The 15,270-nt window shown below is 42.0% G+C and overlaps 2 protein-coding genes across 2 annotated transcripts; one reads left to right on the top strand and one right to left on the bottom strand.

Annotated features, from left to right (window-relative positions):
* Positions 1 to 331: 331 nt before the first annotated feature.
* Positions 332 to 4,147, bottom strand: EVX2 (even-skipped homeobox 2). Its single transcript, XM_038422571.2, has 3 exons — positions 3,539 to 4,147; positions 2,258 to 2,511; positions 332 to 970 (listed from the first exon to the last, which is right to left on the bottom strand). Exons 1-3 carry the CDS (start codon positions 3,960 to 3,962, stop codon positions 332 to 334), a joined length of 1,317 nt encoding a protein of 438 aa, XP_038278499.1. The 5' UTR covers positions 3,963 to 4,147.
* Positions 4,148 to 12,674: 8,527 nt separating this feature from the next.
* HOXD13 (homeobox D13) lies at positions 12,675 to 14,239 on the top strand. Its single transcript, XM_038422300.1, has 2 exons — positions 12,675 to 13,299; positions 13,989 to 14,239. Exons 1-2 carry the CDS (start codon positions 12,675 to 12,677, stop codon positions 14,237 to 14,239), a joined length of 876 nt encoding a protein of 291 aa, XP_038278228.1.
* Positions 14,240 to 15,270: the final 1,031 nt, after the last annotated feature.

Here is a 15,270-nt window from a genome sequence, read left to right on the forward strand (position 1 = left end):
GAGCTTTGCACCCAGTGACACCTGTGCAGGCCCCCCGGGGAGTGGCGCCCAGGGCAGCCTTCGGCCCCTGCGCCGCGCTGTCCTGCAAACCCCGCCCCGGGGGCCCGCAGGCAGCCCCGCGCCTGGCGCTGGGCCCCGCGGGGCGTGCAGGGGAATGTCAGGGCGGGGCCCTGCCCCCCGGCCCCCGGCTCTTGTCTCCTCCAAAGCGGGGGCAGAGGGGGGAACGGTACAAAAATAGAAGGAACTTTCCAGAGCCCGGCTGCGGCCCCCCCCCCCGCCCCTTACAAAAGGGTCGCCCCCGGCTGCCCCCCCCCGGCTGCGGGCGGGGCAGTTATCGGGTGAGCGGCGCCTCCTCCCGCTGGTCCGGGGAGGCGCCCGCGGTTTTGCTCAGCACGGCCGCCGAGTAGGGCAGGAAGCCGCTGTCCGCGCGCTGCGAGGCCGCCGTGCAGGGGAAATCCGAGCCGGAGCCGCGCGAGCCCAGCGCCGCCGCCGCCGCCGCCGCCGCCGTCTGGCTGCTGTGACAGCTGAGGCAGGAGCAGGCCGCGGAGCCGGCCGGGGGCGCCGAAGAAGCCGCGGCCGCCGCCGCCGCCGCCGCCGCCACCGCCGCGCTGCTGTTGAGCCCGGCCGCGGCGGCGGGGGCCTGGTAGAGGCCCGGGTGGCGGAAGCCGCAGAGCAGCTCCGGGCGGGAGTAGGGGTGCGAGAGGGCGCGGAAGGTGTCCAGCGGCCGCATGGAGCCGGCGAAGGGCGAGGCGGCGGCCGCCCCGGAGGCGGCCGCAGCCGCGGCGGCCGCCGTCACCCCGACGTGGGGGTAGTAGTGCAGCGGCACGTGCGAGTGGAAGGGGTAGGGCAGGCTGCCCGTGGCCGCCGCGTGAGTCATCATGTAGGTGTAGAAGCTGGGGTCAGCCGGGTGGGGCCAGGACATGGCCAGGCGCTGCCGCTTGTCCTTCATCCGTCTGTTCTGGAACCACACCTGGCGGGAGGGGGAGACACAACACACAGGCCGGCCTTAGACCGCCGCGCAGCCGCGGCGCCTCGCACGCCCCCCGCGCCCGCCAAGCCCTGCTCCGGCCGCTCCCGAGCAGGGCATGGCCGTGCCGGGCACGTTCCCCTCCCAGGACCCACCCCCGCTGCTTCGCCTGGCTGTGATTTATTTGTTAAGCGTCCTCCTGCTTTGCTACCTAAAAACCTTCCTCCAAATTCGCACACGCACAAAGCCCGCTGACATCAGAGACGGTTAACGCTGTCAGGAATTAAAAATGAAAGTGGCTCCTTTGAAGGAACCCAGCTGCTTTTATTGGGGAGCTTGGTCTGTTTGCGTTTTGCTAATTGCCCCGGTGTTTGCACACGGCAAAGTATTGGTTGCGTTTTGTTTTTAAAAGCAGCCGTACGAATGAAATTCCGAGTTGCTAACGCTGCAGCCTTGCTTCTGCCCTGTAACAATGGGCATTTGCATCTGCCTTCCGCTTTAGCAGCCTTGCTTTATATTATTTTCTAGGGCTACTTTCAGGAAGTGAACACTCCAAACATACAGATCTTTCTGAAGCATGAAGGAGAGCGCTTAAGATTCGCCCTCTGTAACGGAGCAGCATGTTTTCTTGTCTCAAGCTTTTTAGTTCTCCACTCCCTCTTTGTAATGTGCTATAAGTAACCAAATTATTTAAAATAATCCAACCAAAAGAGATTTCCCCCGAATAAATCACTGAAATGCTTTGTGCCAGTCAGACACTAAATCCGTTTTAGATAATACAGCATTTGTCTTTCAAGTGCTTTTGTCCGAAATGGGAGAAATAGAATTTTATTATATTGACGTGTCCAATTTCTCTGCTTCATTTTTTTTTTTTTGTAAATGTCATCGTTTGTTTCCTTTTTAACGTGCAAAGGCAATACAAATTGACAAGGAAAATTAATAGACAAATAAAAAAAGTTTCAACCCGGAGAAACAAACAAACCCAACAGGAAAGACAAGACCGGATGTTCTTTAACCAAAAGTCATAGCTAAAAATAGCTAAGAAACCGTGTGGGAATTATGCAACACTATTTATTTTTATATTCTATTGTTATGTTATCATTGGATTTATTCTTTTGCCATACAGGAGGAGGGTATGTATACGCCACTGCATTTTCCTGCCAGTAAGAAGCACCTATTTAGCCGGGAATTGGGCTCGATCTCATATTTTAAGCTCCCAGACAGCACAAAAGCACCAAAATCCACATCGAGTGTACTAGCCCCGCGTTTGTAGCGCTTCAGCTGAGATACCTTGATGGTGGTCTCAGGGAGGTTGAGCGCCGCGGCCAGTTCGCACCTCCTGGGCCGAGACACATAGTTCTCCCGGTAAAACTCCTTCTCTAGCCTGGCTATCTGCTCCCTGGTGAAGGCGGTGCGGTACCTTCTCACCTGGTCAGCCCCAGAGCCGGAGCTGCCCAGTGCGTTGCTGCTGCTGTGCAGGCTGGTTAGACTCGAACCTGAGGACGAGGTGGTGGTAGTAGGAGCTGAGCTGCTTTCTGAATAGCCTGGCAAACAAGCAAGCAAATTGTGAAATAAAGATTTGTTCCTCTAGATGTGTTTGCGTGTATTAAATAAAGCGGGAGGTAACGTTACCAGTCTGGCTGTGAACTCTGATCATTAAGGCTAGCTGTCATGGTTACAAATTGCTGCTGTTAATAGAATCAATAAAGTTTTTTTAAATCACTTCATAACGAAATTATTCTAAGTAAATTAGGCATTTTAGTAATTATAGAATTCTAGCTCCTGCAGCCAATTAGCCAAGTCGGAGTACATATGCAGAGCACAATTTTAGAGATGTGGTACCGCTCTCATACTGCGATGATCTGATAACTCTAGCCTGTGAATCAGGTTTAACAGCTACATGAACCTTTCTTATTTTCGTTTGAGAGGCACAAAATAAGTGCAGCCATAAACAAAGATATGTCTTGCATTATGGTGTAGCTTGCTTTTCTTTTGACACATTTGACAAAATGCATCTACTATTGCCCCAAAGAAATCCATTGATTATTCTCTTATTACACTCCCCAATGAAAATAATTCACCAAATTTATTTCAAACCTGGTACGATGGGGGGATTTTAATAGTCAGCGTTATCAGAGATGGAAAGTGAACAATGGCCAATTATTATTAGTGTGAATACACAATGATATATTTTATACGTACAAAGAAAGACAAATACACACATATACTTAGATCCATAGTTTCTACTATCTATATACTCAATTTACTCCATGTATGTATATTTGTATAGATGGAGAAATACAGACAGATCTGCAGAACGAGAGAAACTATATAAATACATATATATAGTTCTGTGTATGGGAGAAAGAGAGCGATTTCCATGAATATAATAGAGACACTTTGCTATATAAACACCATTTAGTGTATCTTGTGTATCGTGATAACACATGAAAAATAATTGTGTACAGTTTTAGCAGTGGTTTTACTGAACATGGAGCGCTATTTCCATAGGCTAACACGTTTAATCAAATAACGGTACTATTTAGATCGAGAGGATAAAATAATATTTACCTTTGTTATTGTTTTCCTTCAGCTGGGAGGAACTCAGGCTAGTTGGGGAGCGGAGTGCTGAACAGCCCACCTCCACATCACTGTTCATATCTGCCTCTTGAGCAACTTCTGAATAATGACTAATTTTCTTCCTGCTTTCCGACGGAGCAATTTCGGAGGAGACGTTGCTTTCACTGTTCTGATGTTGAAGATTGAATAAAGTGTCTATTTCAAATTTGCCTTTGGCAGGGATGTCCCCTATAGTGCTATGCAGAGAGGCGGAAGTTAGTCTAGGGCTGAGGCGACCAGTGTGTTGAGAATTTTCAAGGGCCTCCAGCACTGCATTTCCAGCTGTGTCTGACAAATTCGAGAGCCTTTTGCCAGCTGTAGGGCTGTGCAGACCTCTTTCCATCAGAATCATCTCTTTTCTTATTCTTTCCATCATCTCAGCTTTATAAAAAATGTCAAAGTTGCAGGGTTGGTCCTGTACTAATGATGAGCTGCAGCAGGGGCTAATTCACATTCAGCCCGGCAAGTGTCTCTAAATATTATTATCTCTTTTTGAGGGAGGCGTAAAAATTGTGGGATGCCAAAGCGAGGGAATGACTGGTCAAAATGACCCATACATCCTTTCTAGCCCGAAATGTCATTCATCAAAAAGTAGTGCTCGTCATTAAGGTAGGAATGACGCTGTTCGAATAATCATTTATTGTAACAGGTTTATAAGCAAATAAACACAAGCTTCTGTCACTGGATAATGAAGGCAGTTTCTGAGCAGACAAATATATCCAGGTAGAAAGAAAGAAAGACAAGAAGTGAAGAGTAAAGCTCTTGTCCTTAGCGTGATCAGATCTTGCTTGAATTGCTCTGGGGTTTGGCCTCTGGGGTGAAATTGACAGTCTGATTAATAAAATGAGCTGTGCAACATTTCCCCCTTCATTTAGGTGCATCATTATGCTCTGATTTTTGTTTTGTTGCCTTTTAGGTCCTAATGATGCAGCTTCTTTCTCGTTTGTCCTCGGACAGAACTACATGTTAAATAATAGATAATGCTTTATATATCTAAGAGCGGATTTTAGATCGCAACAAGAGGAAATGCTGGAAGAGGACCTGCGGACTGAGACTACCCTTCCACTGTATTTTATTTACTTTTACTTTCCAGTTAAGAATGCACTCGTACTTTTATTTAGGAATTTTCCTAGCACACACCCCAACCAGCCCCATATACACAAACCTTATGCTGAGACTTTTAAAAAACTATTTCTGCTGGTACATAGCAGTTTAAGTGCATCTACCACAGCAGCCTGCAAATGGATTTATTGTAATCCGGGGGTGGGGGTGGGGGGAGGCTGTTAGTATATTTTCCTCCTTACGTCCTTAAATATGGTGTCCTTTTTACTTTCTATAGTCTTGTTTATTGTCGGAGCTAGTCTACTATTTTTCCCCCCTCTTGGGAAAATATTCTCTGTTGTGCAATTTGATGGCAAAAATGTCCAAATAACGTTAAATGCATTAATGATTTAAAGCACCGTACTGCAGCACTGTCATTTCATTCTCTAGACAGGTTTCTTTTTACACCCTCCCCACGAAAAACGAAGCATTTTAAAAAAATAGAGAGAGATATAATGACTTGATTTTAGTATTTCAAAGGCATCAAATATTAGTAAAGACATGCTTCTCATCATCATTGTTTCGCCAAGGTTACCTGTGGCTTAGTTAGCTGGCTGTCCGTTGTTTTCCGGGTTGATCCGGAGTAAAATGTCTTGTGCTGTAAGGGACACGAGCTAGCAAGCTGAGTAGACGTGACTATCGGAAAGTCTCTCCTCAGTGATAACTTTGATAGTAATAATGACGCTGATGACAATCATTTAAACGAAGATAAATCCTTTGTCATTAGCATCTCTGGAGTACTCTTCAATAGCTACCCAATCTCTACTTTTTTCACATAGTGAAGTTTTAGATCCCGAGTTTCTGAATTTGATCAGGTATAGAAATATTCCAACGTTTCCTGTGATTACATAGGATTTTTTTTTTTTTTGCCAAGAGAAGCTCTTCCTTGTAATGTTAAAGTCACATCTCCTAAGTTCTTATGCTCTTGCTTATGATTCATACTTCGAAAACGGGATTCTTGACGGCTTTTTAAGAACGTATTAAAAGTCTCCCTAAACAACCCCTTGAAATATTTAGGAAACATTCTAGGCATTGTTTATAAAATCCAGCATTCTATTAATGAGAGTTTTATGTCAGCTCTTTGAAATGTGAATTTAGCTGCAGTTTGGTGTCCTATGTTTTACAGCCCCAATCCAGACAGAAGTAAATATCAACTTTTCACTAACCGAAGGGAGCTTTGAGCAGTGTGCCTAACTTAGACACGAAAAACATATATTGTAATAGAAGGAATGTAAACGTCAAAGCCCTATATATTGCCAACAGAATCCAAGAGCATACTTTCTGAAACTATATTTCTCCATAAATAATTTTAAACCCGTAAGAGATGGTGATATATTTGCCTTTCTTACCCATAACTGGTGACAAAGCGGTATCTTCTGTTTTATCAGGAGAGAGCCCAATTTCCTACACCCATATTTACTGAAAAGATACAGGTTTCAGAGTAGCAGCCGTGTTAGTCTGTATTCGCAAAAAGAAAAGGAGTACTTGTGGCACTTTAGAGACTAACAAGTTTATTTGAGCATAAGCTTTCGTGAGCTGCAGCTCACTTCATCGGATGCATTCAGTTGTCTGACAGTCTCCATAGGCTATCCTGTTATTAAAATGTTATAAGGACAGCAGTTCCTGAGATTAAACAATTCTGAACAGAAGAGTGACGATGTACATATTGGGCTCTGTTTGTAGGTACTGTAAACACTGCCTCACTTGAATTCAAAAACTTCTCTATTATTGACTATAGATGGCTAATACAGTCTGTAACCAAACTTTCCATCGCAAAAGGAACCGGTCCCAGTTAAATGCAGACTTATGTTTTGCCAGTTGAAATAATTATTATGCAAAATACCCCTCCTAAATATAGATCTGAAAGCCTATTTCGTCCAGATTGAGTAGTGTCTTACCAGTTATAGGAGGGGAAACGGAAGTCTGTGGGTTGCTTTATTGCTGTCGTTTGGCGCCCCCGTCTGTTTTCTTAAATACTTTAACTGGGTTAGTATCTTTTTTCCCCCTTTTTTGAAAACCACAGCTAGACACCACATCTCCAACACACTTACATTTGAACACTACCAAATCCAGTAGAGCTTTATATTCCAAAAATGTTACTGCACCACTAAAAAGAAAATAATTGTTTTATGGTATAGGGTACTACAAAACGCCCAATGTGAAAAATATGTTATACACAAGGTCGACTGTGCATTACCTTAATTAGTGTTTTGTTACATTGTGCACCGTTTAAATATTAATACTTCAATTTATGAAGAACGTGTTTCAAAATGTAGCTACATTCGCATGTTGGGCAAATTACATGCCATAAAGACGGTAATAACCCTCTGTTAAATAGATATTAACTAACAAAAACAATCAGCACAATACAATTAATCATTCCTCTCAAAAATGGATATCCACTAATAAACTAGTTGTTTGATATTTATATTCTTAGAAAACTAGATTGATATATTTTATAAATGTTTATAGTTTTTCTTTTAATAATGAGTGCAATCTAGAAAACTTTCAACACATATTTAAAGGGTTGTATCAGCGAAGGAATGTAAAGGAAATGATATAGACCGATGAAAATAGGTGAGTTTTTGCTACCCTGTTTACTCAGTTGTTCTTATAAGCTTTAAATAGCTGCGTAGGCCTACAGCCAAAATATTTTATTTTATCTTGAGAGTTGTTACTTATGATATCAACTAATATTTTGATCATGTCTGTTAAATCTTCACTGAAAGAGAAATTCATATTAAATCGACTGAAATCTCAACCAGTTTTTAGCTAGTTTTAAGGTGTTCTGGGGAACACTGGCTAAATATTTGTTTTTTTTTCTTAACTTTGGGTGTTCAGAGGTAAATTGTAAAATATTATTATTAATGCAGGTAACATACAACGTGTAGATGCACTGTTTCAGGTGGGAGCTCGCAAAAAACTTCTGGTTGCATATGTCTATATTCTCTCTCAAATAACTAAAGGCCCGATGTTGCAGTTGATTTCACCCAGGTATCTATAGAAGAACCCAGGCTCAAGTAGATAATGATCCATGAACTTTGCCCAATTATTATTAAAAGCGATTGGTGAAAAAAAGAATTTTCATGTGTAGGTGAAATGGTCTGATGAGATCTAACGTTATTATACAATGTCGCTTTGCCCTTGACTTGACTACTCACAACATGGAAATTAGAGCCTGTTTGCTTTATTTACTTATAGATCTATAGCGAATTATAGGAAGGCTGGTTTTAAGAAGAAAAAAACAAGCTGAGATTTATTGCACTAAGACAATTATACCTGAAAGTTTGTGTTAAGACAACAGGTTCACTTTCTGTGGGAACCTTCTCCCTCCTTTGTAGTAAAAAAATATATAAACTCAGATACTTCACTCTTGCAAGCTAGAAAGTCCAGTTCTGTTATACAAGGAAACAATACAGTTCAAATTTACATTATTAATCTGCACTCTGAGCCTCCAAAGAAAAACGTGTAGAGCCATCTAGTGACAGAGCTGGGATCTTACATCGTACGATATAATCATGGGAAATGCTGAATGGTGCAACTTGAGAGAATGTCTCTCTCTGCTTACACCTCCAACTCTGCAAAAACTGGAAGCCATTTAATATTGTTGCTGAAGACTTGCTGCTGGGTACAGCAGCTGCCTGGAGTTTTACTGGAGACATCCGTGCTTTCTAGGAGCCCATATTCTTCTCCTGTATATAAAGATATAATTAAAGTACAAATGTCCATACATACACCTACATATATAAATATGCTTATATTTATTCTACTTTCTGATGAGAGGTGGACAAAGCTAGAATTATTATGTAGGAGGACTCTAGCATAGTTGTCTAATTACTTGTGCTTTTAAAAATATTTCACTGTCGTGGTAAATATACAACTTGATTACAACTCAAAGAAAGCTTTGAGCACCATATATTACAAAGTTAATAACACTGCGTCTTTTTGTGGCTAGCTTCACGAATGGGACGTATGTTGCGAAGTTCTGCTGATAACATTTTATGTGATGTAAAAAGTTATTTCGGTTTAAACCGAACAGTTTATCAGTTCCCTGCAGCGACTTGTATGCAACGCCAGCACGAGTTATAATTCTAAATAATGGCTGGGACTTATGAAAGATTTTATACCTGTTTATGGGGGGACATGTTAAACACTCACGTTTGCTTAAAAGTCTGCTTGGATTTTGTAGAGGCCACTGTGCAGAGTGATACTTTTCAATGTTCTGAAGCTTAGGTGACTGGACTCGGTGACCTCTCAAGGTCCTTTACACAGGCTTACATTTCTATGAGTCTATGAAGATGTATCTCTCAAATATCAGAGTTAATTGACTTCCTGAATAAAGTTCTGTGCATCCATAAGACAGATTTGGAAAACATATTTTAACAAATATCCTTACTGGCAATTAATCCTTTTCTTTATTGAAATTGTTTCTATTTCTACTGGGTCTTTTTGTTGAGTTGGAAGAAAAAGAAACACAGAAAATAAACAATGTAGGTCTACTTAGTCACTAAAAACATAAACTAGTTAACATTAAACAAAAAAATCTAGCGAGGACTGGAGAAGGTAGCTGTTGAAATATTACTAATCTCCTTATTTTGTATATGAGCTGTTCAGGCTGAACCCAAAAGTGCAAAGTTCCTTGGTTTGTTTGGTATGGTTTTGTTTTCTGCAGCACACTCTAGTAATAGACCGTGACTTCAGAAGGGCAATCGAAATAAAGAAATAAATTTAAAATATAGCTCAGAGAAGAGGACAACGTTACCAAAGCCAGATCCCATGGAAGCCTGGAAAAGAGGTAAAAGAAGGGGGTGGCGGAAGGACGAGGGTGTGTTTGCTTGGCAGACGGAAAAGGGAGGTGAAAGAGAGAAGCACAACAATGGGTCAATCCGTATGTTTAATTAGGACAAAGGTTTGATTACTAACTCTAATAGATTTTTCCAAAGATTTTTGAGGACACGAGGTAATTTCAAAATCATAAAATGCGGCATAGTTCTTTATGGGAAGAGCTCAGTAACTTTCCTGCATGATGTGCATGAAGATATCTAGCTAATTTACTATGCTGATGCCCGTATTATTTCTAAATGGAAAATTTCATACAGATATTATGTCAACTATGCACACACTTACTATACACTAGAGGGAAGGAAAATTATTCTGTAACATTCTGGAGCAAATGAAAACATTCATTATTCCGATCTACTAACAAGTTTCAAAGTTGTCAGTTGCCGCTGCCTTCTAAAATACTTTTTCACAATAAATGAAGTAGATAAGGCATCGTTTTAGAATACTTTATTATCAAAGTGTAATATTACACAGAAGCAAGCATTAATTAGTCTAGATTCTTGTTCTACACCTAAGTGCACCGCATAGTTAAAACAGCAAATCTTAACACATGTAAACTGGGTGTGTATTTTCAGACATTATAAAGAGACTTTGACTTATGAGCTCATTATTTTTATTCACATTCATAATATCCTGTTCGTGCAAAGCGTGAGAGTAAGGCAACGCTGTGTTTTTACACACCTCACCAAATGGCATATTACTGAGTTTCAATTATTGATCCCAAACCACTGTTCAGAGACTTAGTCTCACTGGGCATGGAATCACAGAACACTCATTGACGCGAAAGTGGTCTTTGGTGTTATTTCGCGCTAAGACATAATTACAATTTAATTTGCTTTGATGTAAGAGGGCTAAGCAGACAAGAAACTTCATACTTTAAGTTTCTTTTTTTATTAAATACATTTTTAATATTTTTGTGAAAGGAAAGATTATTACAATATACTTATTGGCTAGAAGAACTACAGTACGAGATACAAACAGAAAATTGCACATGGCCAGTGCAATACCCATTTTCGATCTTAAATACCTCAGAATATTGTATATTTTAGTTAAGAATCCATGGGAAAACTGAATTCACTAAACTAAAGGAATGAGTCTTTACTTGTATCCTTAGGATCCACTTCCCTAATTAGGTACCATTTTATATCCTGGGAATAAATACTGAGTCGGCTTATAATTGAGCGAAATACGTAGCCCTGTCTGGTTTATTTATTTGACTTCTTACCTGATTATGAAAGATTAAGAGTAATTAAGTGGTTGGAGCTAATGAACACGAACTTGTGTTTGCCAGGCGGTTGTTATTGTGATTATTGGCACCAGCTTGTCATTCCTCACCCCACTTCCAGAAACTGCCAAATATTATTAGACTTGCTACAAAACTAAAAGACCTGCGATTACTACGAAGCGGTTCGCTTTCTCATTCAACTCACTGAAGCCAGTGTTAATAAAGAGAAATCAGAGTTTTTATATAAAATACCCCAACGGGCTTATGATCCTTGGTTGTTATTATCAGTGCAAATTGCATTTCAAAACAAAATCATGTCAAATATTAATTTCGCCTTCCATAACCTGTCCTTTTCTTTGAATCGTCCACTGTGTTGTTTTGTGTGTGTGTGTGTTAAGCATTCAAAACATTTCTGTTATCATTTTAATTTTAAAAACCCCTCTTCCTTTTACTTTGGAGAAGCTTCCATGTAGTAACTTGTTGCATATTATGTCCAAGTGAGCGTGTTAAGTGTTTGCAACAAGTAAATCGAGAGCAAGAATGCTGAAAAGAGCCAATCCAATAAGACTGAGATATGTTTATAGAACGTGCTACATTTTAGGATCTTTGCACTACGGCAAGTTCAAAACCGACACAGCACTCGTGTCCATTAGACAATATAAAGATTTGTTACAGTCTTGAAAAGTTAACCCTAGAACCATAATAATAATAAGCAAAGACGGCATTTTAACTTGTCAGTTTTACCACTAGATTAACTGACACTTCAAGAAAAAAGCCACATGTAATGAATCCCAGGTTTAACATCTTGTGCAGTACACAGACAGTGGATTTTAATGGCTATCGGCAATGATATAAGATCTGCCATTTATGTGTGCGTGTGTTTGTGTGTCTGTGATCTTACACACACGCATATATCTATATATGTTTATGCACTATACTTTTCAGAAATAACGTAAACAGCACTGTCATTTATATACCCTGTTAGAGCACACAGTAAGTTGGTAATATAGATCTAGTATCCAAATGACAATAATAACAAAACCCTGCAAAGTCTAATATTTCTTTATGAGATATTAGAAAGATACTGCAAACTTCCGTGTAGCGATCATTAATAACTCAGAAATGTCAAAAAATCTATTTCGGAAAGGAATGTTTACTTCTAAACTAAATGGTTATTTAAATGCATCCCCATTATGTGCATTTAGCAGTAACGGTTCAAATCTTGGAGTAGGATCGTTAATTAAGACAATTTGGCTGCTAGTCCTCAGCAACTTTCCGTGACTTTGAGCCCGAATGTAAATAGCCGTATGAATCGATAATGAAGTAAGACATAATCTCAAGTGTGAAGAGCTGCAGTAAACGCCGAGATATTCTGGACAATGGCAATACATTTCCCTCCCCACCCCCGCCACTTCCTGCGCAATACGGTCAAAAAGTTGGAGCGCTTGTTTGTTTGCGTTCGTTCGTTCGTTCTTTTCAGCCTGTTGAAGCGATGGAAGCTAGCCGGGAGACCAAAGCACCGCCGGTGCTGCAGACAAGGGGGCCATGAAACCCCCTCTCCCACTAGCGTGATCAGCGCGTTTCGGAGTAAACGCCGGTGGATCCGAACAGTAAAATATGAGTAAGTGAGGCAAGTGGACACGCCGGTCCCGGGCAGGGGCTGAGAGCTCTGAACTACTTCAGGCGCCTGGAGGATCACATGCTCCGCGGCAGCCTATGAGGCGCCCTCGGACTCCGGCAAACTAATCTGGAGCAGGCCGCCCCCTCCCCCTGTCCCCCTCCCAACCTGAAGTTAGTTTTTATAAACGTACCACAATGATCTAACCTGTTGGAGGCAATAACAATGTGCACCGTGCCTAGCCCGGCACCGAGCCGCAGCCAGGGATGTGCAAGGCCATGAGCAAAGCCGCGAGCTGGGAGATGGAAGGATTAAGAGGAGACGGGGTCGGCGGCGCCTCCAGCCAGTGCCGCAATTTTCTCTCGTCGCCCGTGTTCGGGGCGGCTCACTCGGGCCGCTCGGCGGCCGCCCCGGGCTTCGCGTACGCTGGGGGCCCGGAGCGCTCGGCTTCCGCGGCCCGCTCCGATCCGCCCTCCAAAGAGTGCCCGGGCTCCGCCGCTCCGCCGGCCGCCCCGGCGCTGGGCTACGGCTATCACTTTGGCAATGGATATTACAGCTGTCGGATGTCCCACGGGGTCGGGATCCAGCAGAACGCCCTGAAGTCTTCCCCCCATGCCTCCATTGGCGGCTTTCCCGTGGAAAAGTATATGGACGTCTCCAGTTTGGCCAGCACAAGCGTCCCCGCCAATGAAGTCTCCTCCCGGGCCAAGGAAGTGTCCTTTTACCAGGGCTATACCAACCCTTACCAGCACGTTCCTGGCTACATAGACATGGTCTCCACGTTCGGCTCTGGGGAGCCGAGGCACGAAACGTACATCTCAATGGAGGGCTATCAGTCTTGGACTCTGGCTAATGGCTGGAACAGTCAGGTTTACTGCGCTAAAGACCAGTCCCAGAGCTCACATTTTTGGAAATCGCCCTTCCCAGGTACGCGAGGGAGAGCTTTGGTCTGAGTTTAATTTCCGCCCTGTGCTACACTCGCCGGCCTGGCGACCTGGTTACTCTGCGCACACAGCCCCCCGGCGCAGGGGGGAAATGTTGGTTAAGAATATCACACTCTGTGTTTCCACCCTGTGTGATAGACCCCAGAGCCCAGCTGTCCTAGCCTTATGGCTAGTTTTAAATTTGTTTGGATGATTGGACTTTTATTCACTTTTGCCTTTGCTGGTTTGGGAAGATGTGCCCATTGATGTCTGGAATGCTTGGGATTGTCTCTGATTCAGCCTAGCATTTAAGACTCACCCCAGAGTAGTTAAGAAACTGCATGCGGTGAGTGTGCACATGCACAACACCACATGCATACAGACACAGGGAAACACACACTAAACAAAGTTCTCCGTGTACTTTACATACATGTCACTTAACTCAACCCCCCAGCAAATGCGCTGCGAAACTTTGCAGGCTCGCTACCACGCAGGCTTGGAAAGCGATGACAGACCATCAAGATTTTCGTGCTTTAATAGCGTGTAAATAATGTGGGTGTGTAAATAATAATAAGCTGCAAACAGCCTAACGTTATTTATTTTCCCATGAAAACCAGTGCCCAGCAAGTATCAGTTAAGATTTAAACGCCTGTAATAAAATTCTAATTTTTCGCATAATGTCTTTTACAATAGGGGATGTTGCACTAAACCAGCCAGATATGTGTGTCTACAGACGTGGAAGAAAGAAGCGAGTGCCATATACAAAACTGCAACTTAAAGAACTCGAGAATGAATATGCCATTAACAAGTTCATTAACAAGGACAAGAGGCGAAGGATATCCGCAGCCACAAACCTGTCTGAGAGACAAGTTACCATTTGGTTTCAGAATAGAAGGGTGAAGGATAAGAAAATAGTCTCAAAGCTGAAGGACAATGTTTCTTGATCTATTGGTTGTGGACAGTGACGGAAATATAAATGCAATTTACGATCAGCTAAAGACTTTTGGAAAGACTTGAAAATATATTTAATATTTTCCCCCCTTCCTACGGCGGCGAGATTTTGTGATTTGCTTTTAATTAATGTCAGCATTTTTCTCGATCCGTGGAGAATGCTGCCAAAACTTGACTTTGTAGTTCTGTTTCTTTCTTCTTTTTTTGTGTATTTTAATATCTTCTGTTCCTCCCTCTAGGCCAGTATAAACGACTTTAAGTATGTTGATCAGTTACAATTATAATTTTCTTAAATACTTATCTGTTTTTTTTTTCCGTAAAATTGTCTCTGAACAGTCGGGTGCCAAGACTGTCAGTTGTGATTTGGTATAATACATTTCACAACCACGCCGAATTTTTTTAAAAAAATAATAATTAATGTAATGTAATTGGGGATTAAGAAATCATTATAACACTGTTCTCAGTCTAAAATAAAATGAGCCCACCAGCATATACAGTGAGTGGTTGTTAATGTGAAAATAGCTACTTTTATGTTGTTGGGAGGTGGTTATTATTTTTTCAGAAAAAAATGTAATTTGGAGCCAGATTGGAACTAGAAAAACATATTTAACTTCAGCTGTTTCCATGACTTTCTGTATTACACATATTTTTTGGGATTTTACTTTGTACTCATTTGCAGATTAAGGATTTCATACTCCCTATTTTTAAGAATAACAAAATATTCTGTGCAGATGCATTTATTCGGATGCATCACACGCAATTACTTCAAACAATACAGTTTTATAGGGTTATCATTTGCTCTTCGTTAGTAAGATAGTCCGAAACAGATAAGTTTTATCAGTTTATAGCTAGCTAGTTAGCTGCATACTAGGAACACACAGTTAAATGGAATTCCAGTGTTTAATCATATTGCATATAGAGGACATGCTGTATAAAGGTGTGTATAAACGTTATGTGTATTTTTATATAATGTATTGGATGCCCTATTATCCTGTTTGTCTGAACAAGCACAAGACTCTCCACC

This window comes from Dermochelys coriacea, chromosome 11 (genome assembly GCF_009764565.3).
Source record: "Dermochelys coriacea isolate rDerCor1 chromosome 11, rDerCor1.pri.v4, whole genome shotgun sequence".
NCBI lineage: Eukaryota > Metazoa > Chordata > Testudines > Dermochelyidae > Dermochelys > Dermochelys coriacea.

Excerpts from the sequence above, each read along its gene's own strand:
- HOXD13 (XM_038422300.1), top strand. The coding sequence starts at position 12,675 with ATGGAAGGATTAAGAGGAGACGGGGTCGGCGGCGCCTCCAGCCAGTGC. Across the intron at positions 13,300-13,988 it reads TTGGAAATCGCCCTTCCCAG|GGGATGTTGCACTAAACCAG; the intron begins GTACGCGAGGGA and ends CTTTTACAATAG.
- EVX2 (XM_038422571.2), bottom strand. The coding sequence starts at position 3,962 with ATGATGGAAAGAATAAGAAAAGAGATGATTCTGATGGAAAGAGGTCTG. Across the intron at positions 2,512-3,538 it reads GAAGGAAAACAATAACAAAG|GCTATTCAGAAAGCAGCTCA; the intron begins GTAAATATTATT and ends CTTGTTTGCCAG. Across the intron at positions 971-2,257 it reads TCCCTGAGACCACCATCAAG|GTGTGGTTCCAGAACAGACG; the intron begins GTATCTCAGCTG and ends CCCTCCCGCCAG.